Genomic DNA, 17,851 nt, shown 5'->3' on the forward strand with positions numbered 1-17,851 from the left:
CGTCCTCGACAAACATCGCAAGCAATGTTTAGCTTCTTTCTCTGATACTCCCCCATCGCTATAGTGTGGATATTCCGAGCGGCTCCGGCCTGGTGTTCTGAGTCTTGTCAACATGCTAGGTATAAATATGTCATTTCTCCGGGGAACGCGAAGGATGTCACTCCACTCACGCGTCAACCCCGCAATCACTCGTCCTGATTCAGGTGGCCATGACTCTGTTGACCCCGTTGAACACCTGTCTCTGCCCAGGAAGCGTCCAATGTGAGGAGTCTCGAGCCAGTTGACGAGGAGAGTTGGTCGCTTCGCTCAAGGGATCTGCGGCCGCTTGGTTCCTTCTAGCGGCACGCTAGAATACTTCCTGCTTCTTCTAGAAGCCCTAACGAGCCAGGGCCCCCTGCAAGCTGAAGTGCTGAGGCGGGGTTTAGCTCTTCAATTGGTTGGCATGGATCCCTGTCCTTGCTCTCGGACCCATTTTCCGGTGCATTTCCTGACACACGGCCGTGAGCTCTCGGGCCGACAGTTGCACGTTTGGACAGGGGTCTGATCAATCGAGGAGATATGATTTGCACGGGCTTTGTTGATGTGGCAGGCTCACGCTGACTTGATTCTGATATTTTAAAGGCTTGAAACATGTATATATATATTTAAAGAGTGACTTTATTTCTGTTTTCTGTTTTGCCAAGGTCTAGATTCAACTGTGTGAAGGCTGATGTGCTAGAATTTCGCAGCAACCCTCATATTCTGTTTACGTGGTTAACTATATCTAACCCCTGCCTTTCCATCCTTCTAACTGTAATCGATTGAATGTAACATGCTATCCTGAGTAGATCAACTCAGGTAAGCGGCGTATATCTAGGGTCTATGAAGTATCTTGACACCAATAGTTTCGATCACAAGACAATTGTCCAAGTGAAGTTGAGCTTCAGCTATGAGTGCAGTGGTGCTTTACTATATGCCCTCAAACAGCTTCAGTGTGTTGGCCATGATCAACGTTGTCATGTCCCAACCTGTGGATGACGTTCTAGCCCTGTGCCTTCTCGTCGTCCAGGCTAAGAGCCGGTCCATGGCCAGCAGCAACCTCACGCTCCAGAAAGGTGACGGTAGGCTCCCACCCAACGCTCTTCCGAGCGCTGCCGACTTCGTTGTACAGCTCGTCGACTTCTTCCAAGGTAAGCCCCTTGGTTTCATAGATAAAGAAGTACACAAAGGCAACGCAGATGAAACAGGCGCCGAACCAAATGAAAAAGATCTTGGATTGGAGGTTTGCATTGCCTGGCCCATAATTGACGAGGTAAGGTGTTGCAAATGCGAGAGCCCAGTTGAGGAGCCACTACATGAGTTAGTCATAAGTTGGTCTACGAAGAGCCGGGAAAGATGTCTTACATTGGTGGCGGTTGTGATGGAAAGACTCTTGGCACGTGTCTGCAGCGGAAAGATCTCACCGGTGACAACCCAAGCGATAGGTCCCCAGGTCGACGCGAAGAAGAAGATATAGATGCAGATAAATGCAATGCCAGCCTTCTGAGCCGCGACGTTATGCACGATGGTAGTACCGGCACTGTCCTGAGACGTAGTCAAAGTACCTAGCATGGCGACGATGAATTGCGAAACGCACATGCCTACAGCGCCCCAGAATAGCAGCGGGCGGCGCCCCCACTTATCGATGGCGTAGAGCCCTGGGATCGTTGAGCCCACGTTGACGCACGAGGTGATGACCTGGACTATAAAAGAGTCGTCCATGCCAGAGTTCTTGAAGTATTGCGTGCCGTAGTAGAAGATAAAGTTGACTCCGGTGAACTGCTGCAGGGCCTGAAGACCCATGCCTGTCCACTGCCTCTTGGCGATCGGACCGCGGAAACAGTCCAGGTAGCTCGCCTTGCTTACGCTCTTTTCGTAGTCGTAGTTTGCTTTGATCTCACTCAGCTCTTCTCGAACGGCGGGATGGTCTGGAGCGAGTCTCCTCAGCTTCGCCAGGGCCTGGGCGGCCTGTTCGATCTTATCTCGCATGACGAAGTAGCGAGGGGTTTCAGGGAGGACCAACATCCCGCCAATCAGGACGATGGAGAAGGCAAATTGGACGGCAATGGGGATTCGGTATGAGCCAGTATCATCTCGACCTTGAGTTGCGTTGTTGACCACGGCGGCCAGGAGAAGCCCGATGGTGATGGAGAACTGGTAAGCACCGACTATGACGCCTCTGATCCATTTCGGGGCAGTCTCGGATTGATAAAGCGGAACTACATGCTTGTTAGTACAGCGGGTTCTATTGGAATTTGGGATAGGAACTTACTTAAAGCTGAGATCAGACCGACGCCATACCCAGCAAAGAACCGACCAGCCAAGAAGAGAGGGATGGAAACAGCCGCAGTCTGAAGAATGACACCAAAGTTGAACACCCACGACGATGCGATAAGCGCCCATCGACGACCGATATAGTCTCCAAGGAACGGGGAGCACAGAGCGCCGAAAAATGTGCCTGCCGAGAGGATGGAGACAATAGCGGACGACTGGGAGGGAGAAACATCAGGCTGGCCGTGAGAGTCGGTGTAACCAGTCGAGAAGAGTTCCTTCCAGTGGTCCATGGCCAAAATGCCGCCAATCGTACCGGTGTCGTATCTGAACTTCGGTCAGTGAACATGTCATGGCCTACAAAGACGGTTGAGATCATACCCAAAGAGAACGCCACCAAAGGCGACAAAGGCTCCCACGGCGATGGCCGGCCAAGACTTGCCAGCCTCATCTTTGGGCACTGACAGAGCGAGCTTTGACGCGCCCATTTTGCTGATCTGGTGGCTGTTGTAAGTTGTTGAGTGCTTGATAAGTGTTTTGTGTGTAGGAAATGAGGATGCGGGTTGGGTGTTGGATCCCCATGTGCGGTTTGGGAAGATAGATATAGATTCTCGGTCACAAGCTGAACGAGGCAGAAGCTTGAGCCCCCTCTCTTTGCTATCATCTACGTTTCAACCGACGTATCATGGTGGGTGTTGTTTAATGTGGATGCGTGGAGATGCTGAAGAGGGGAAGCTCGGCCATGCCGATGAGCTAAGGCAGTTGTTGGTTCCTTGTTCCTTCGATGGGATGTAGTTGTTCAGGATCGATAGATAAGACCAACCACCTTTGCCAAAGTTGGAAGGTAGGAAAGTTGGATGAGACATTGATTGAGAGCTCAAGGGTAGAGAGCCCGGTCACAACGACGTTGACTGGGCTGTTTTCATGTAGTTAGTTATCAGCTCATTAGGCTGGGGCAGCAGCAATCCCATGATGATCAGGGATCATTGGTCGCCTGTCCGAAGCAAAGAGGCTAGCCAGGTGTAAGTCGTTGCATGGAAGCATCCATGGTCAGGTACATGGAACCATGCCATTCCACATTGCTAGCATGGATACGGTTCTTTTTGTGTCTCTTGCAAGGATAGACCATAACGGGGCCACATTGGAACTCCAAGCGAGTCAGTGTCTACTTGCTGCCTGCTTTTCTATCACTCTTTGCTGAATAATAACAGAAGGAAATAACACTTATCCGACAGGTAAGAGGGAATAGAGTACAGAGGCTTTGACTCTACTGTGGCAGTAAGAGCACACATGGATGTGCCTAGTGAGTATTAAGAATTAGATCGCCGTGATCTCAAAGGTTGGCTACGACGCAATGACCACAGGCTTCGAGCTCCATCCAAGTGGAGTTCGCTTTTAGATCTCATCTTGGCCAATAATTACCACGACGACTGAGCCTTTACCCTTTCTCTTGTCTTCCTACCCTGTGACCAGCATCACTTTCGGAGCCCAACGGGCGTTTTCCGCAGAGGTGGGCCGCGGACCGGATTTCGTGCTCCGCGAAGTTTGGACGACAGGCCGGCCCCAGCACGACAAATGCAACTCTATGCATGCTAAGATCATCTAGCGACCTTCTAGAATAACAGAGATGCATACGACTAGGCTGGGCATGGTGAGCTAACGTCTGCGAGAGGACGATTTAGGACATGCGGAATTGTTCTCTGAATGTTCTCTGCATGATGGGTTGCAATGCATGAGGATAAGTTTCAACACCAAGCTCTTTACGTATCTGTCGTAGCTGTCGCGCTTCTTGATGACGACATTCTTGGCCGAAGTTTGGAGATGAAATGACTCGTACGGAGGATCCGGGGTTGGATTGCATGCGTCCCCACGATCGCGGAGGAGCCAGAACTGTCCGCGAGCATCCCGGCCCGTGAACTAACCGCTAAAGGCAGGCCTCCATTCCCAGACCCTCTTCCCCGCACGCTCTCCCCGCAACCTACCCCCGGTCGACCATACTCTAACTCGACAGCTACAGGAGCTGGAGAGACATGACGGGCGTTTCTCCACGACCGGTACGAGGAGGGAGAGGCATTTGTGTCCCATGTGCATGGGCTCGGGCACGAGGGTTGAGTCGCTGTGAGGTTAGAGTTAGGTTGGATCGTGAAAGACAGACGGGCGTTTCGTGATTCTCCGGCAAAACATACATATATCAAGCTGCTGCGCTTTCGCTTTGTGAATAAGGAGCGTCTCATTCTCTCCTCAGTCTTGAATAACCTCGCATCGCCACTACCTACTCTTCTTGACCAAGACTGTCTTCAACATGCATTTCCCCCTTCATCCGTTGTCGGCGCAGACGATCGCTCTGCTGGCGCTCTCTGCGTCAACAGCAAACTCGGCCTCTGTCCCAAAACTTCCAAATTGCCGCTCCCACCAGTACCCAGGCCCCCGCAACCCTAGCTTCGAGAAAGGTCTCGAAGGATGGCGTGTTGCGAGCGGCGATGCCTTCGGAAGCAACTCAGTCTCTTCTGAAACCTCCTACTGGGGTGGCCCCTTCGGCCAGGCCGGCAAAAGCTTCATCCTGGGCACCGCACAAGGTGGAGAGAAAGCCGTGGGAGAGTTGAAGTCGAGCTCTTTCCGAGCGAGCTCCGTCATGAGCTTCCTCATTGGCGGCGGCTATGATGCTGAGAAGCTGTACGTTGGTCTCGTGAGAGACAAAGACGATAAACTTCTTCTCAAGCAAACAGGCGCCAACGATGAAGCTTTGATCCGCGTCACGTGGGATACCAGCAAGTGGGCAGGACAGAAAGTGCACATTGTCGTGCACGACAGTAGCACTTCCGAATCATGGGGTCATATCAACGTCGATGACATTCGTGTTGGCTGCGATGCATTGGGAGATGGCAAGGGTCTCACATTCAACATTTTTGGCCAGGCAAATCAGCCAGCCGCTCACAGCTCGCCGTCCTGCTCCCTCATGGCAGTAGACCCTATGCGTCCCCAATTCCACTACACTCAGTACCAGGGTTGGATCAACGATCCGGCCGGACTCAGCCAGTGGAAGGGTCGCCATCATCTCTTCAGTCAGTTCTACCCTGACGCTCCTTTCTGGGGTCCCATGTACTGGTCGCATGCTGAGAGTGTTGACGCGGTACATTGGCGTGAGCTGCCCATTGCGTTGTCTCCCAGGGACACGGATGACCCCAAGGATACTTCTGGGCGCTTTACGGGTGCGGCAGTCGTCGACAAACTTCATGGTAACAAGCTGCGCCTCATCTTCACCGACTACACGGACACGGCTTTCCATCCTGACGTTGTGCAGGAGGTGGTGTCCACCGCAACCAGCAAGGACGGCATCCGCTTCGAACTCGACTCCAACAATCCCATCATCTCACGCCCTCCTCCAGGCGCGCCCAAGTTCTTCCGCGACCCAAAGCCCTTTTACGATCCTACAGACAAATCATGGAAGATGGTCATTGGCTCAAGCAACGATGTCAGTGGCCGAGTCTTGCTGTACAGCTCCAAGGACCTGCTCTCCTGGAGCTACGTTGGCATTTTGTACACAGGCGACGGCAGCACGGGCGACGTCTGGGAGTGTCCAAATTTCTTTCCCTTGGCGACAAGTGGGTTCTCTTCTACGGCGGCAACGCGCTGGGATGGTACGAGACGGGCACGTACAACGGCACCGTCTTTACGAGCGAGAAGCGCGGGCTCATCGATGCTGGGCCTGATAGTTACGCTATGCAGTGGTACAAGGATGAGACGGGTCGTGATTTGGCTATTACTTGGATGGGTAACTGGCCGACGTCCAAATGGCCGAGCCGCATCAATGGATGGGCTGGTTCACAGTCAGTAACGAGGGAGCTGTTCATCCGTGATGATGGGGGCCTTGGTAGCCGTCCCATTAAGGCGCTCGACAAGCTTGCAGTCGGTCCGGCGAAGAAGTTTGGACGGCGTAGCGTTGGTGAGACTCCTTTGGTCATCGGCAGCTCCAACACAGCTCGGTTGCAAGTTGTGGTGGATCTCGGCGCTACAACAGCGTCGTCTTTCACTATCTCGCTCTTCAAGTCAAAGGCAGAATCGGTTCTGTTGACTTACACTACGGCTGACCGTACTCTGATCCTCGACACAAGTAACGCTGGGTACGGGCAGGCGGGGACTTGGAAGGCTGTCATTGATGCATCACACAAGGACAAGCTGATGCTGGATATCTTTGTCGACCAATCAAGTCTGGAGATCTTTGCTGGCGATGGAACAGTCATGACTGCTAATGTTTGGCCGCGATACCAGGAGTCCAAGGACATCACGATTGCTGGACGTGATGGGAATTCAGTCTTGGATTCGGTCAAGCTCACGCCTCTTGGCTCCAGCTGGTGTTAGAGTAGCTGTAGATGCTCAAGTAGTGACTGATGAACGACCAAGGTCATGGATCAAGCCGTTTCTTTCTCTTTGGTATGTAGTTATTTTGCACTTACGATAAATCTACTGTTCCTGCGAGGCCAATTGTGGGGTTACATTGTGTCCTTTAAACTTCAGCCACTGAACGTGTAAAGACCGAAGGCTTCACCACAGTGACAATGTGAGAAATTCCGCATATTGTACATGAATGACCCCATCTCCTTGGATGGACGGAATTCAAGCGCGATACTCCTCCTCGCCCATGCACAGACCCAACCTCTAAGCGATGGCCTGCTTTAGCATCAGCAATGCAGGGTTGACTGTGACGACCTGCCTGGTCGACAAGGAACAGTGCTGGGATGCTGCAGCGTTAGGGCCAACGCCATAATCTGGGGTGGTGTGGAGGGAATGGGGTCAAGCGCGACGCTAATATAGATAGCACCGAGTGCGATGCGGGGAAGTCTGTCCTCATAAATGGGCCGTTGGATTATCCTGTCTTCGTCATCCGCCCTCCGTTTCCTTCAACTCTCACCTAATTCCCCTTCCTGAGGTGGCAGTATGGCAGAACCGACATCAACTCCCGGATCCAAGCCGACAGACACGGCGCATCTAACCATCGAGGCGTGGTCACAGGGGTTCTTAATTGGATCTCTGCTCATCATGGCCAGTATTACCCTGGCAAACATGCGATCGGGGGTATTACTGCATAAACTCATTCTAGTCGAGGTAAATCGCCACTCGAATACAAAGTCAAGCAGCGGCTTATAATAACTTCAGCTTGTCCTAGCGGCACCGAATGGCTTCTTTACCTTCTTTAACCCCCCAATCTGGGGCTGGTATCTCTCTTCGACTGCTGTCCTCCTTATCGCATCCTGGACATTGCATAATGTCATCTCCTGGATGAAGAACAAGCCCTTCTTACAGCCAAGAGGTAGCTTGATATATATCAGCACGATAGTTCTTGTCCAACCATACTGGGTGCTCGAACTCTATGCGAACTTTACATATTTTAACAACATTAACCACCGTATTTTCGTGTCTAGCAGGCCATTGGAAGCCCTATGCCGGTGAGCCTCGTTAAAGAGTGCTTGAGAATACTGGCTCACAGTTCATGTCTAGCGATCCATGGTGGATCTTCACCACAGCGAACCTCTTCTGGAACATCAAATACCGCTACGAGTTCGGTCTGATCGAGATTATCCGCGTCTCGCCCCGTTTCGGCATTTTGCTCTTCAGCATGTGTCTCAGCCTCCTCTTTATCGCTCTAGACCTTCTTGCTGTGACACCAGTGCTAGGGCTCGGCGGCATCAATCCATTCTGGAAATTTGCGTCCGTGTTCAAGTGCTTGACGGATACAATCATACTCGACGACTTCAAGACGGCTCTGGATAAGCTTAGCCGCCATAAAATGAACCAGATCTACCAACTCCCGTTTAGCAACTCTGGGATTGGATTGCCTGTTGACTGGACTGAGATGAACGGGAGAGGAGCTGTTCGAGCATCTTGTCAAGGAAGTGATGATTTGGTGTCAGTCCAGCAGGTTGAGAGAGTTCCTAATAATGTATGTCTGAGCATATCGACTGCGGACGGTGTTCCTTCGCCGCTACCCATTGCATTCATGCGGGGTGATAAGGGCTATAAGAAACGGGAGTAACGATAACAGCCCTGATACTAGTTATTCTATTTAAATACTACCAAACATTTGAACAGCATCGCAGTATCCTCACTCCCATGGTGGCGACATCAACGACAGAAGCACCGAAATCAATGACATGGCAGTGCAAGTCCCTGGCATCCGAGACCTCTTGCGTGACAACTCTATTTGCCACGGTTCAGACATCTCTGAATAATGCTTGCTGCATTCAAACACTCTTCATCTTGCAGAGTGGGGGTAACAATCTGCAGCGAACATGACGCGCCATCAATTGTCTCTGGGGTGTCTTACACAAGTTAGCAAGTGGATATTGATAGATGAAGGGTTTGTTCACATCCTTCTTCCAACTTCTGATGATACTAATCAAGACCGGTAAGCGACCTTTCTGTCTGGAGTGCATGAAACTTGGCCTAGTTTGTCCAGGTTACCAGGAACCGCTGCTTGGGTGCAGGGGATGGCCTCACGAGGACGTTTTGCCGGCGCCGCCTTCCCTGGGGAGAATAATTCCACAGCCGGCCGGCAGCTCATCCCAAGACGTTCGTGACAAACTTTCCAGGTTCTACCGATTGGCTCGGATCATCAGTGGACCCTGCCGGCCTTGATCAAGTCAGTGCTCCCTTGAGGGAGAGCCCCGGGATCTTTGCAAGTGGGCTTGGGTTCGCAGATGAATCAACAGGCTCTCCATCAGTAATACCGCACTGGCCAAGGCTCAAGAGACCTTCAAAAGATATACGTGGCACATGCAGCTTTCGGCCCTTGGCTGTAGACCGCACTAAGATGTAGGAACAGTCCTAACATCAGGCCTAACACGGCTTCACAAAATGGGAAATTCTTGCACAGTTCAGGACTTTATGCAAGCGTTGACAACCCAGAGCCATGCTCTGGCATTCATCGAGGCAGCCATCCAGAAGGCCTTTGATGACGAAGGCCAGGACTTTTCCGTATCAACATTGGAGCACCTCGATGTTGCTCTAAGTACCCTTCGCACCGAGATAGCCTAAGCGTAAGGGACTCCGTAAGCTGGCACACTGACTGTTGGTGTCTTATTATGCACCTTTCATGTGACTCTGCTTCCCACGCCTTTGGCAATTTGCTAGCTACATTTGGACCAGCTGATAGAGATAATTTCAGTTCCTTCAGGGATGGCTTTGCACTCATTATTTATGCTTGATTTCAGAAGGTTATCGTCTCTAAACCTCGATGGATACGCTTGCCGCAGGTCTCGAACAAGATCCGAGTTCCCGTCAAGCACTGGAGTCTCTGGGTGTCATGGACTTGCCCTCGTTTTTGCTGGGTAGGAAAAGCCCGACGATTGGGATCTGGAACAGCTTTCGTAATGCCCAGGACTCATGGAAACAAGGCATACTCGACGGCGTGGAACCTGTCACTGGAGTTCCAAGGTCTCTCCTTGATATCTTTGCCGCCATGGCTGACGAACCTGGGAACGACATTGCTTTGCGATTCTGGTCATGGCAGGGCGATGGAGGAGACCCTGCTCAGCGCTACCTGTGGGACTGCTGGCGATTTTCCGGCATCTTGGATGTCCGTCGGCGTCGGTGCCAGCGATACTCCAACGTCGACTTCACGCCTATGGCACAGGGCGACGACGAGTCGAAGGATTTGGCCCCAGATACAGACACGATTCTGTGCCGATTGATGGACTCCATTGAGGCTGTCCATCAGGCTTTCAGTATCCCATGCTCCAAAAACTTGCCTTTCTACCACGGACTTGTGTATCCGCTGATGACTATCAGTCTTGAAGTTTCCCACCTCAAGGGGCGTCCCAAATGGAAACAGACTCTGGTTGAAGTGCGCTACCGCATCGAGGAGATCAGTCCATTCAGACTTGCGAGAATGGCCTTTAAGCTGCTGGATGATGCTTGGCTGGAAGAGTCTTCTGATTTTGATATTGAGGATGTGGCCCGTCGGATGGGTGTCGAGATCACGCTCCTTTGAAAACTACTCGCAAACATTTAACAACATGGGCAGGACTGTTTCGCAAAGAGAAACGAAGGAGGCAGCAAATTGGGCCCCACGCTTTTTATATGTCGAGTGGTATCATGAGGCACTGGCAGGAGCAGGCATAGTTGAAGAGTAGACCAGGTTAAGGATTTTCATCGGTGAGCTCATCAAAGGGGGAAAATCAGGCAGCAGCTTGATGAATCGTTCACAATTAAGAGAGTTTAAGCACACTTCTTCTATTATTCATGAATTTACTTTTCTATACATATTAATGGCCTCAACTTTCTCGGGCTTGTCTCCTTTCAACAGACTTAACAAAAAGAATCTTCAAACTTGGAACAACTCCCAGCCCCCATCCAGCAAAATCACTTCATCCAAGGATTTCTCTAAGCATCCCTCTTAGGAAACGAGGACTTATCCAGCCACGTTTCAAGAGTCATTAGCTCTGGGTGCTCCTCCCTGAGTTCCTTGATGTTCGCTCCATATCCCTCCTTCTCGAAAAATGTAAACATGGTACCCATCTCCTCCGACAGCCAGAGCACCAGTCTTGCTACCAGAGCCCAGGTAGCTGGCACACCTGACTGTATCTTTTTCGAATACAGCGTCGCCATCTGCTCGTAGGTCAACTCATCTCCTGCGAGAGAAATTGCCCGCCCGTTGAATTCGCGCGGTGACATGAAAGCCTTTGCGGCAAAAGCCCCAATGTCGGCAGTAGCAATGAGCTGAAGGGGGCGCGACTTCACGACCAACCTCCATGACGTCGCAAACACCTTGCCGAGGAACCCGCCATCGAAGTTCTCCATAAAGGCTACAGGACGGAGGATGGTCCACCCGAGGGCAGCTTCCTTTGACTTCTGGACGAGGTGGTGCTCAATATTGTGCTTGCTCTTGAAGTGCGGAATATTAGTGGCGTTTTCAAAGGATTTCGCACCACTGCGGTCAACAGAGGAGTAGACAAAATGCTGAACGCCATGATTTATGGCAGCATTAACAAGCGCCTTTCCCTGCCGTTCCTCGATAATTGGGCCGGTCTTGTTCATCGCAGGTGTCTATTCCAATGATCAGCTACTACAACCTACCACAAAACGAGACAATGCTAACCTGAACGCTGAAGACGCCCCATATAGGCACCTTGGATGCTGCCTTGGCAGTGTCGAAAATTCCTTCTGCATCATCCAAATTACCCTGGACCAGGCTGATTCGAGGTGACTTTTCGGCTAGTTTCTTGGCAGAAGGTGAAGATGAGTCTCTCGTAACGGCGAGAATATCGAAATCGGCATTGGCAGCAAGCAGGGCTCTAATGACGGACCCACCCTGCTTTCCAGTAGCACCAGTGATGAGTAAAGCTCGAGACATTTTGGCGAATTGGGTGAGAAATAAGAGAAGATGTTGTGAGTACTGGGCTGAACCATCAACCGGTAGACAGCTGGCATTTTATATCTCGACTCTGCTTCAAGGTCCAATCTTCTTCGTTGCTTGTGCATGAGAATCTCTGGGTCCTGACAAAGCATTCCCCTAGCTTACAAGTGTCGGGGGTTCATCGGACACCGATGCTAGTTTCCCCCGGGGCGGTACGACGTCTAATTGGCTGGGGCTTAGGGGGCATTTTCGCGCCCGGAAGCTGGAGAATGCCAAGATGCCGGGTTGGATAGTTTCGACCAATCAATGCCCAACAATGACAAGTCTAGTTCATAGGTTAGTCAGCGGAACGATAGGTGCGCTACTCATGGTCAAAGGATTTATATTCCATACTTTCTTCTCGCGTCCTTTGCCATTTCATTTCCTCCCTCTTTTGCTGCTTTCTTTCGGGTTCAAATCTTTCCCAATGTCGCCAAGCTTGTCTCCAACAGCAGTCAAAGTCTCAATTACAAATTCTCTTGGGTTTTCCATCCTCGAGACCCTACATCAAGCATGGCCTTACGCCTTTGTTGTGGATTAGCATGATGCTTCATTCGATAGAAGTCATCGCTAAGATTTTGAAGCCTCCAGCCCTTGGTGTTCACATACTTACCGCGGTTGCGCCGATACAAAATGATAGTGGAGACCGATTAGTACATCGAGCCGTACCTTGACGCCGATCGCCGAACCAGTGCCAATCTGTTCGGGAATTACGGTGGCTAGTCACTGCACAGGACAAAAATAGCCCTCGTCTCTGACTTCGGGCAGGGCTTGCAGCTCAGCGACATTGGAGTCCAGCGCATCATCCGGCTCATCGCATCAGAGCCTGAGGCAAGCTGGTAGGTGTGTATCACGTACAAGAACGGTCCGAGGACCTTGATTAAGAATGGCTGTATGCATTCATCATTGAATCAACTCGTAGAGGGGCCGTTGTTCACATCTGCTGAGGCATGCTGATCACCTGTCCTTCGAGTTGAATCACAGTGTGTCTCGACACATATAATACCTGCACACCTCCCCTATCGTGGTCCATATTCCGACCGCACTCACAAGCAAAGCAGGAAAAAGAAAACAGCAATAGATTATCTGCATCTATCAAACAGTCACAATGGACAGCTTCATCGTCTGGGCTCGCGAGGTCGACCTGAGCCTCATTCGTACCCTAGAGACTCTCCATGGTTTCATCGACCTCGTCTATGGTAGAGGGCAATGGGCACATCGGACTGAAGGAACGAGAATGGTAGTTTGGGCTAAGGTGCAAAACCCCCCAGACCTGTCGAGAAAGCTGTGGGAAATGGGGGCCTAAAAGTAAAGAACTCCAGTTGAATGACGCTGGGTTCCAGGTTTCATGTGCCCGGGCAGGGCAACCAACAAAATGGTTGTTAGGATTCTAGCAAATCGACTACTATTATGGAATACTTCCCGTCATGTTTCTAGTCAATTAAACTGGTCGTCTTATCCAAGTGCAGCTGCAAACACGCCGTAGAGAACTCAGCACCCCACTTATATCAACTTATGCTGTGCCAGGCTGTCTACAGTATCCCCCAAACAATCCTCCACGGCTCTTGGTTTCCACCCTAGAATTCTCTTTGCTTTGAGGTTGCTTAATGCCCTCCTCTGTCCAAGTTGAGGAACCAAACTTCGTACTTGAGGGCTCACGAACCCGATTGTCTTCACCATCCAATCCTGTAGCTGTCTTTTCGGCACCTTTGCCGCTTTCTCTGGTCTCTGATCACGTACAATTTTGGCGACATCCATTAGAGACAGGGGCGCTCCATCTCCGCTTGCAATAAAACGTTCTCCGCCTGCCTTGGGATATGTCATTGCAAGAATGTGCATGTTTGCCAGATCGCGTACGTCCACGAGGTTGAAGTAGATGCGTGGACAGGCCGCCATTCCTCCCTCAAGCATTGTCTTGATGAGACCAATGCTTGAAGAGACTTTTTGGCCCAACACAGGGCCAAAAATACCCACAGGGTTGATAACGACAAGTTCGAGCCTCGAGTCTTGCTGTTGATTCACAAAATCCCAAGCTGCACGTTCAGCAAAGAGCTTGCTCTTGTGGTAGACAGGAAGACCTTCTGGATCTGACCAATCCCCTTCGTCGAATTCGTCCTTGTCTTGTTTTCCGTAACCAATTGCTGCAAAGGATGATGTAAATACAACCCGCTTGACATTGGCGTACGCTGCCGCCTGGAGAACCCTGAGCGTTCCCTCTTTCGCCGGTATCAACAGCTCATTTTCATCCTTGGGCGCTTGGCTTGGAAAGGGTGATGCAACATGGTGAACATAGTCGCATCCATCTATGGCAGCTTCCCAGCCTTCGTCTTTAGTCAGATCTGCCACGAAGAAGGCGAGTTTAGCAAGGTTGTTGGCTCCTGCAGCGTTGAGATCCTGGCGAACGGCGGATTCTTTTGATGAGTCGCGGATCGTTGCACGGACATTGTAGTTGCGGGAGAGAAGCTGAAGAATGAGGTGCGAGGCGACAAATCCGGTCGCCCCTGTGACGAGGACAGATTTCGATGCTGGAGACGACATTGAGAAAAGCCAAGGGACTAAATGAGGCTGATTGGACTCGGAGACCAATAACCACATTCAAGACAACAGCACTTTATATACAAAAAGTGGAGGGCCCAAGCTCAGAATGCCATTAGTCTCATGGCTTATGTTGATGATTCTGGCTGACGGATTTTTCTCACAGGACTAGTGGCTTATATAAAGTCCCAGTGTTGGCCCCAAGCTAAGGTAGAGGCTGGCCTGTGGATCAACGCATCACAGAGGTGCTCTCACAACGAGGCAATCAAATGTTTGCTTCATAGTTAAGAATAATCTGCTCATATACGATCGAGAATTTGTTTTATTGGCTTGGTCGATTCACATGGTACGTGGGAGAAGCACATTGAGTAAAACCTACATCTTCAGCTTTTTTAACTTAGGTCTCTCGTTCATCTTCCATCTATTGAGACTATGGCCTCGAGGGCTTAGGCAGTGTCAAGAGCGGTCTTGCCCCTCAAACGCGTGCACTGGAGTCTTTATACAATTCGCCGAGGTTCAGTCGGTTCATGGCACCAAGCCTGTTCCAAGGAGTGGCCCAAGAGTCTGTCTTGTTGTCACGCGCATGTACACCAATCTTGGAATTAAACCGAGAAATCTCACAACTCAAGAATTCTGTAACTTCAATGATCTGACATGCACACTAGACGGGGTCGCGCTGTTCAAGGGTTACTCGGCGAAAACGCAATCGAGAACAAAGTGGATATTCCATAAAATGCCGAGTCAGCCTCTTATTAGGCCACAAACATGAAAAACAACACGGTCTCGGATTCACAAGCCTCTACCATGATCACGTAGACGTTCACACCTGGTAGACAAGCTTCTCAGCACTGATCGGACGCATATGTCCCTCGCCGCCCTTGACGTTTGACCTTTGCGACACCGACCCAGACCCCAGTAGAGCAAATCCGTCTGGAACAACTCTCTCAAAGCCGCCAGGCATAATCCTCACAGGATTTGGCTCGATCCTCGATCGTCCTAACGGCGTCCCAACACTAAGAAAGTCAAAGTACTGTCGGGCAAACTCAAGGGCCTCCTGGCTCGCTGGGATTACTGTACCTAGATTTCGCGGATTGAGCGTCAGCAAAATACGCAGCCTCACATAAAAGCCTCAATCCCGACATATGCGTAACAAGAGATAACACTCACCGTTATACCCGATCTCAACTCCCAGTCCTTCCCAGACGGCACCATAGATTGGCTTGATTCTCAGCTTGGATGGGTCGTATCGTCCACCAACTGGGCCACGAAATACGGCAAATTTGGCCTCGGTGGCCAGCGTGTCATGGGTTCCATAAACGGTTGCTCCCTCTGAAATGCAGTCCAAGGCAAAGTCAACCCCATTTCCCCCGTTGCGGCCTTGACTTGTTCAACCCAGTCGGCAGCGTGGTAGTCGACAAGAACATCGTAGCTGTAGGGCTCTTGTCGTAAAAAGTCGTGCTTGGACTTACTCGCCGCACCGATGAGCTGGATTTTGGTCCCAGATGCCGACGCCGAAAGGTGAACGAGCTGCGCGGCGTATAGGCCCACAGATGTGGAGGAGCCATAGATGAAGACATTAATCGGCTTGGCAGTGTCGTTTTCTGTCTGCGAACCGGAGAAAGGGTTCTGCAGTCCGAGGCGAGAATAGAGACCTTGAGCGGCAGTCAGGCTGCACATACTAACAGTCGATGCCTCTTCTAAGGACATCCCAGGAGGGATCGCCCAGATTAGGTCGTAAGGGGCGGTGATGTACTCGGCAAAAGCTCCCGGACGATCATTTACAGAACAAGCTATAGTTATCAGCTCAGGTCCAAATGCTAGCAATCAATCTAGGCCGCCAGATGACGAGGAATCCATTCGTCCAGTTTGCCGACTCGAAACGCACCTCCTTGGAGAAACCCAGCAACGCGCGTTCCTGGTTTGGCTCGAGGGTCCGAAGATCCACCAAGTTCCGGGCTAGCTTCAACGACCACGCCGGCAAAGTCGGTTCCTATGACCCGCTTCTCTTGGGTAGCGATGGGCGTTGAGGCGTAGATTTGGTCAACTGGGTTGAGTGCTATCGCTTTCGCCCTGATAAGAACCTCTCCGGGTTTTGGAATGGGGCGGGGGACGTCTTCCACGGATGTGCTCCGGGTACGGGTGGTTAATACAAGAGCCTTCATTTTGTCGCCGTTGTTATGCATGCTGAACGAGATGCCAATTTCGACATCAACAGCGAGTCATCATGGCCTTATGTATTGACTTGTCCTGCCACAGGAGCCAGTTAACAAGATTCATCGGCCCTTGTTATCACTGGATTGATAATCGACCAAGATGTCTTATTGGTAAGCAAGACCAGAGAGATGGCACGTCGCTAAGCCGAACAGGGTCTCCTCGTCAGCCAGAAATAACGCCATCGTCTTGAACTCCATCGCTCACGTCAGCCACACGCGCCACACAAATATCAGCCAGCTTGCAAAGCCCTCAGACACTAAGGTCCTCATTAAAATCCACGTGCTGAGATAACTATCCTGCTTGTCCTGTAATACCGTATCAGGGTGATCCAAGTTTACTGCGCAGCCAAAACTGATAGACAAAGGATAAGCTCTTTCAAGTGTCTCTTGCACCTCAGCAGATAGATTGTATCTCTAAACTCAACTAACGCCATCATAGCTGAGAGAACGATGGCACCCAGTACACAATCCACTGCCCTAATTTTCTGGGTTACTAACAACCCAATGCTCCGAACCATCGTGAAATGACGCTCCCAGATTTTAGTATTAATAGCCGTAGCGAACCAAAAAAAATTCCCCCATTAGCTATGTGGATCTGAACTTCAATACCTGATTGCAGTCAGGTAGGCTTGTCAGGCGGAACGAATGCTACCCACAACCACCCTAGACTTGCCCATAACATCGGCAGCTCCTTGTTAACCCTCGCCGTTTTGATTCAGATCTAATCTACACGGCCCCTGGTTTTTATTATATGCCCAGTCATGCTTGGAAATATTAATATCTTAACCCTTGATATTCCACTACTTCTCACCACGGTTGATGTCGCCACTCCCGTGTAGCGGCCACTCCCTTTTTAACAAGTTCAATTAGAAGTCCCTCTTCCCCTTATCAGAGCTGTCCCCGTGTTGCACTATAAAGCCGTTCTATGGCCAGAGACGAGGGCGCTTGGTCCCTTCGGTGTCCTCGGCCCTTCTGCACCGATGTTGGAGGATGCCCCGGCGGAAATAATTGGAGAATAGCTACTTAGACCAAGCTTCACTCAAGCATCGTGGACGTTTCTTTAAGCTACCTAGATAAAAATACTGAATGATTGCCGTCCAAAACGAATGGGAGGGAGATCCAAAGGGTACACGTAGTATTGAGCAGCTCCTCAACTTTCGTCGAGCGTACTACTGCAAGGTGTTAGTTCAATTTTTTTAAGACAAAGATTGAAATCCCAAACCCATATTCAGGAGCCGGTGAGGCCCGTAAGGGTGATCTGGCAGCCTAAAGTCGATTATCTAGTAAAGGGATGACAGTGATGCCGTAGACGGTGATTATGATTGATGAAGAATCGCGAGCCCAACGGCCCACTCGGCAATTATTCCTACTTTAGCGTCTCCCTTCGGGGATCGGCAGCATGTTAAGCCTCAAGCATCCAACT

General features: G+C 50.8%; 7 protein-coding genes across 7 annotated transcripts; 3 read left to right on the top strand and 4 right to left on the bottom strand.

Annotated features, from left to right (window-relative positions):
• Positions 1-1,021: 1,021 nt before the first annotated feature.
• On the bottom strand, positions 1,022-2,777 carry MRS44_012019 (uncharacterized protein; the record flags this gene model as incomplete). Its single annotated transcript, XM_065618647.1, has 4 exons — positions 1,022-1,330; positions 1,384-2,237; positions 2,291-2,616; positions 2,671-2,777. 4 exons carry the CDS (start codon positions 2,775-2,777, stop codon positions 1,022-1,024), a joined length of 1,596 nt encoding a protein of 531 aa, XP_065474719.1.
• Positions 2,778-4,591: 1,814 nt separating this feature from the next.
• Positions 4,592-6,648, top strand: MRS44_012020 (uncharacterized protein; the record flags this gene model as incomplete). Its single annotated transcript, XM_065618648.1, has 2 exons — positions 4,592-5,781; positions 5,835-6,648. 2 exons carry the CDS (start codon positions 4,592-4,594, stop codon positions 6,646-6,648), a joined length of 2,004 nt encoding a protein of 667 aa, XP_065474720.1.
• Positions 6,649-7,224: 576 nt separating this feature from the next.
• On the top strand, positions 7,225-8,516 carry MRS44_012021 (uncharacterized protein; the record flags this gene model as incomplete). The annotated part of the gene is made up of 4 exons (XM_046276247.2): positions 7,225-7,392; positions 7,444-7,733; positions 7,786-8,227; positions 8,385-8,516. The coding sequence occupies 4 exons, from the start codon at positions 7,225-7,227 to the stop codon at positions 8,514-8,516; spliced, it is 1,032 nt and encodes a 343-aa protein (XP_046133532.2).
• A 625-nt stretch (positions 8,517-9,141) lies between these two features.
• MRS44_012022 (uncharacterized protein) lies at positions 9,142-10,276 on the top strand (the record flags this gene model as incomplete). The annotated part of the gene is made up of 2 exons (XM_065618649.1): positions 9,142-9,295; positions 9,540-10,276. The coding sequence occupies 2 exons, from the start codon at positions 9,142-9,144 to the stop codon at positions 10,274-10,276; spliced, it is 891 nt and encodes a 296-aa protein (XP_065474721.1).
• Positions 10,277-10,668: 392 nt separating this feature from the next.
• MRS44_012023 (uncharacterized protein) lies at positions 10,669-11,638 on the bottom strand (the record flags this gene model as incomplete). Its single annotated transcript, XM_046272738.2, has 2 exons — positions 10,669-11,331; positions 11,384-11,638. The coding sequence occupies 2 exons, from the start codon at positions 11,636-11,638 to the stop codon at positions 10,669-10,671; spliced, it is 918 nt and encodes a 305-aa protein (XP_046133530.2).
• A 1,545-nt stretch (positions 11,639-13,183) lies between these two features.
• Positions 13,184-14,218, bottom strand: MRS44_012024 (uncharacterized protein; the record flags this gene model as incomplete). Its single annotated transcript, XM_046270941.2, has 1 exon — positions 13,184-14,218. The coding sequence occupies one exon, from the start codon at positions 14,216-14,218 to the stop codon at positions 13,184-13,186; it is 1,035 nt and encodes a 344-aa protein (XP_046133529.2).
• An 817-nt stretch (positions 14,219-15,035) lies between these two features.
• Positions 15,036-16,377, bottom strand: MRS44_012025 (uncharacterized protein; the record flags this gene model as incomplete). The annotated part of the gene is made up of 4 exons (XM_065618650.1): positions 15,036-15,292; positions 15,383-15,544; positions 15,685-16,005; positions 16,062-16,377. 4 exons carry the CDS (start codon positions 16,375-16,377, stop codon positions 15,036-15,038), a joined length of 1,056 nt encoding a protein of 351 aa, XP_065474722.1.
• Positions 16,378-17,851: the final 1,474 nt, after the last annotated feature.

Source organism: Fusarium solani (genome assembly GCF_023522795.1).
Source record: "Fusarium solani strain SB1 chromosome Unknown bctg00000008, whole genome shotgun sequence".
In the NCBI taxonomy this organism is placed as follows: Eukaryota; Fungi; Ascomycota; class Sordariomycetes; order Hypocreales; family Nectriaceae; genus Fusarium; species Fusarium solani.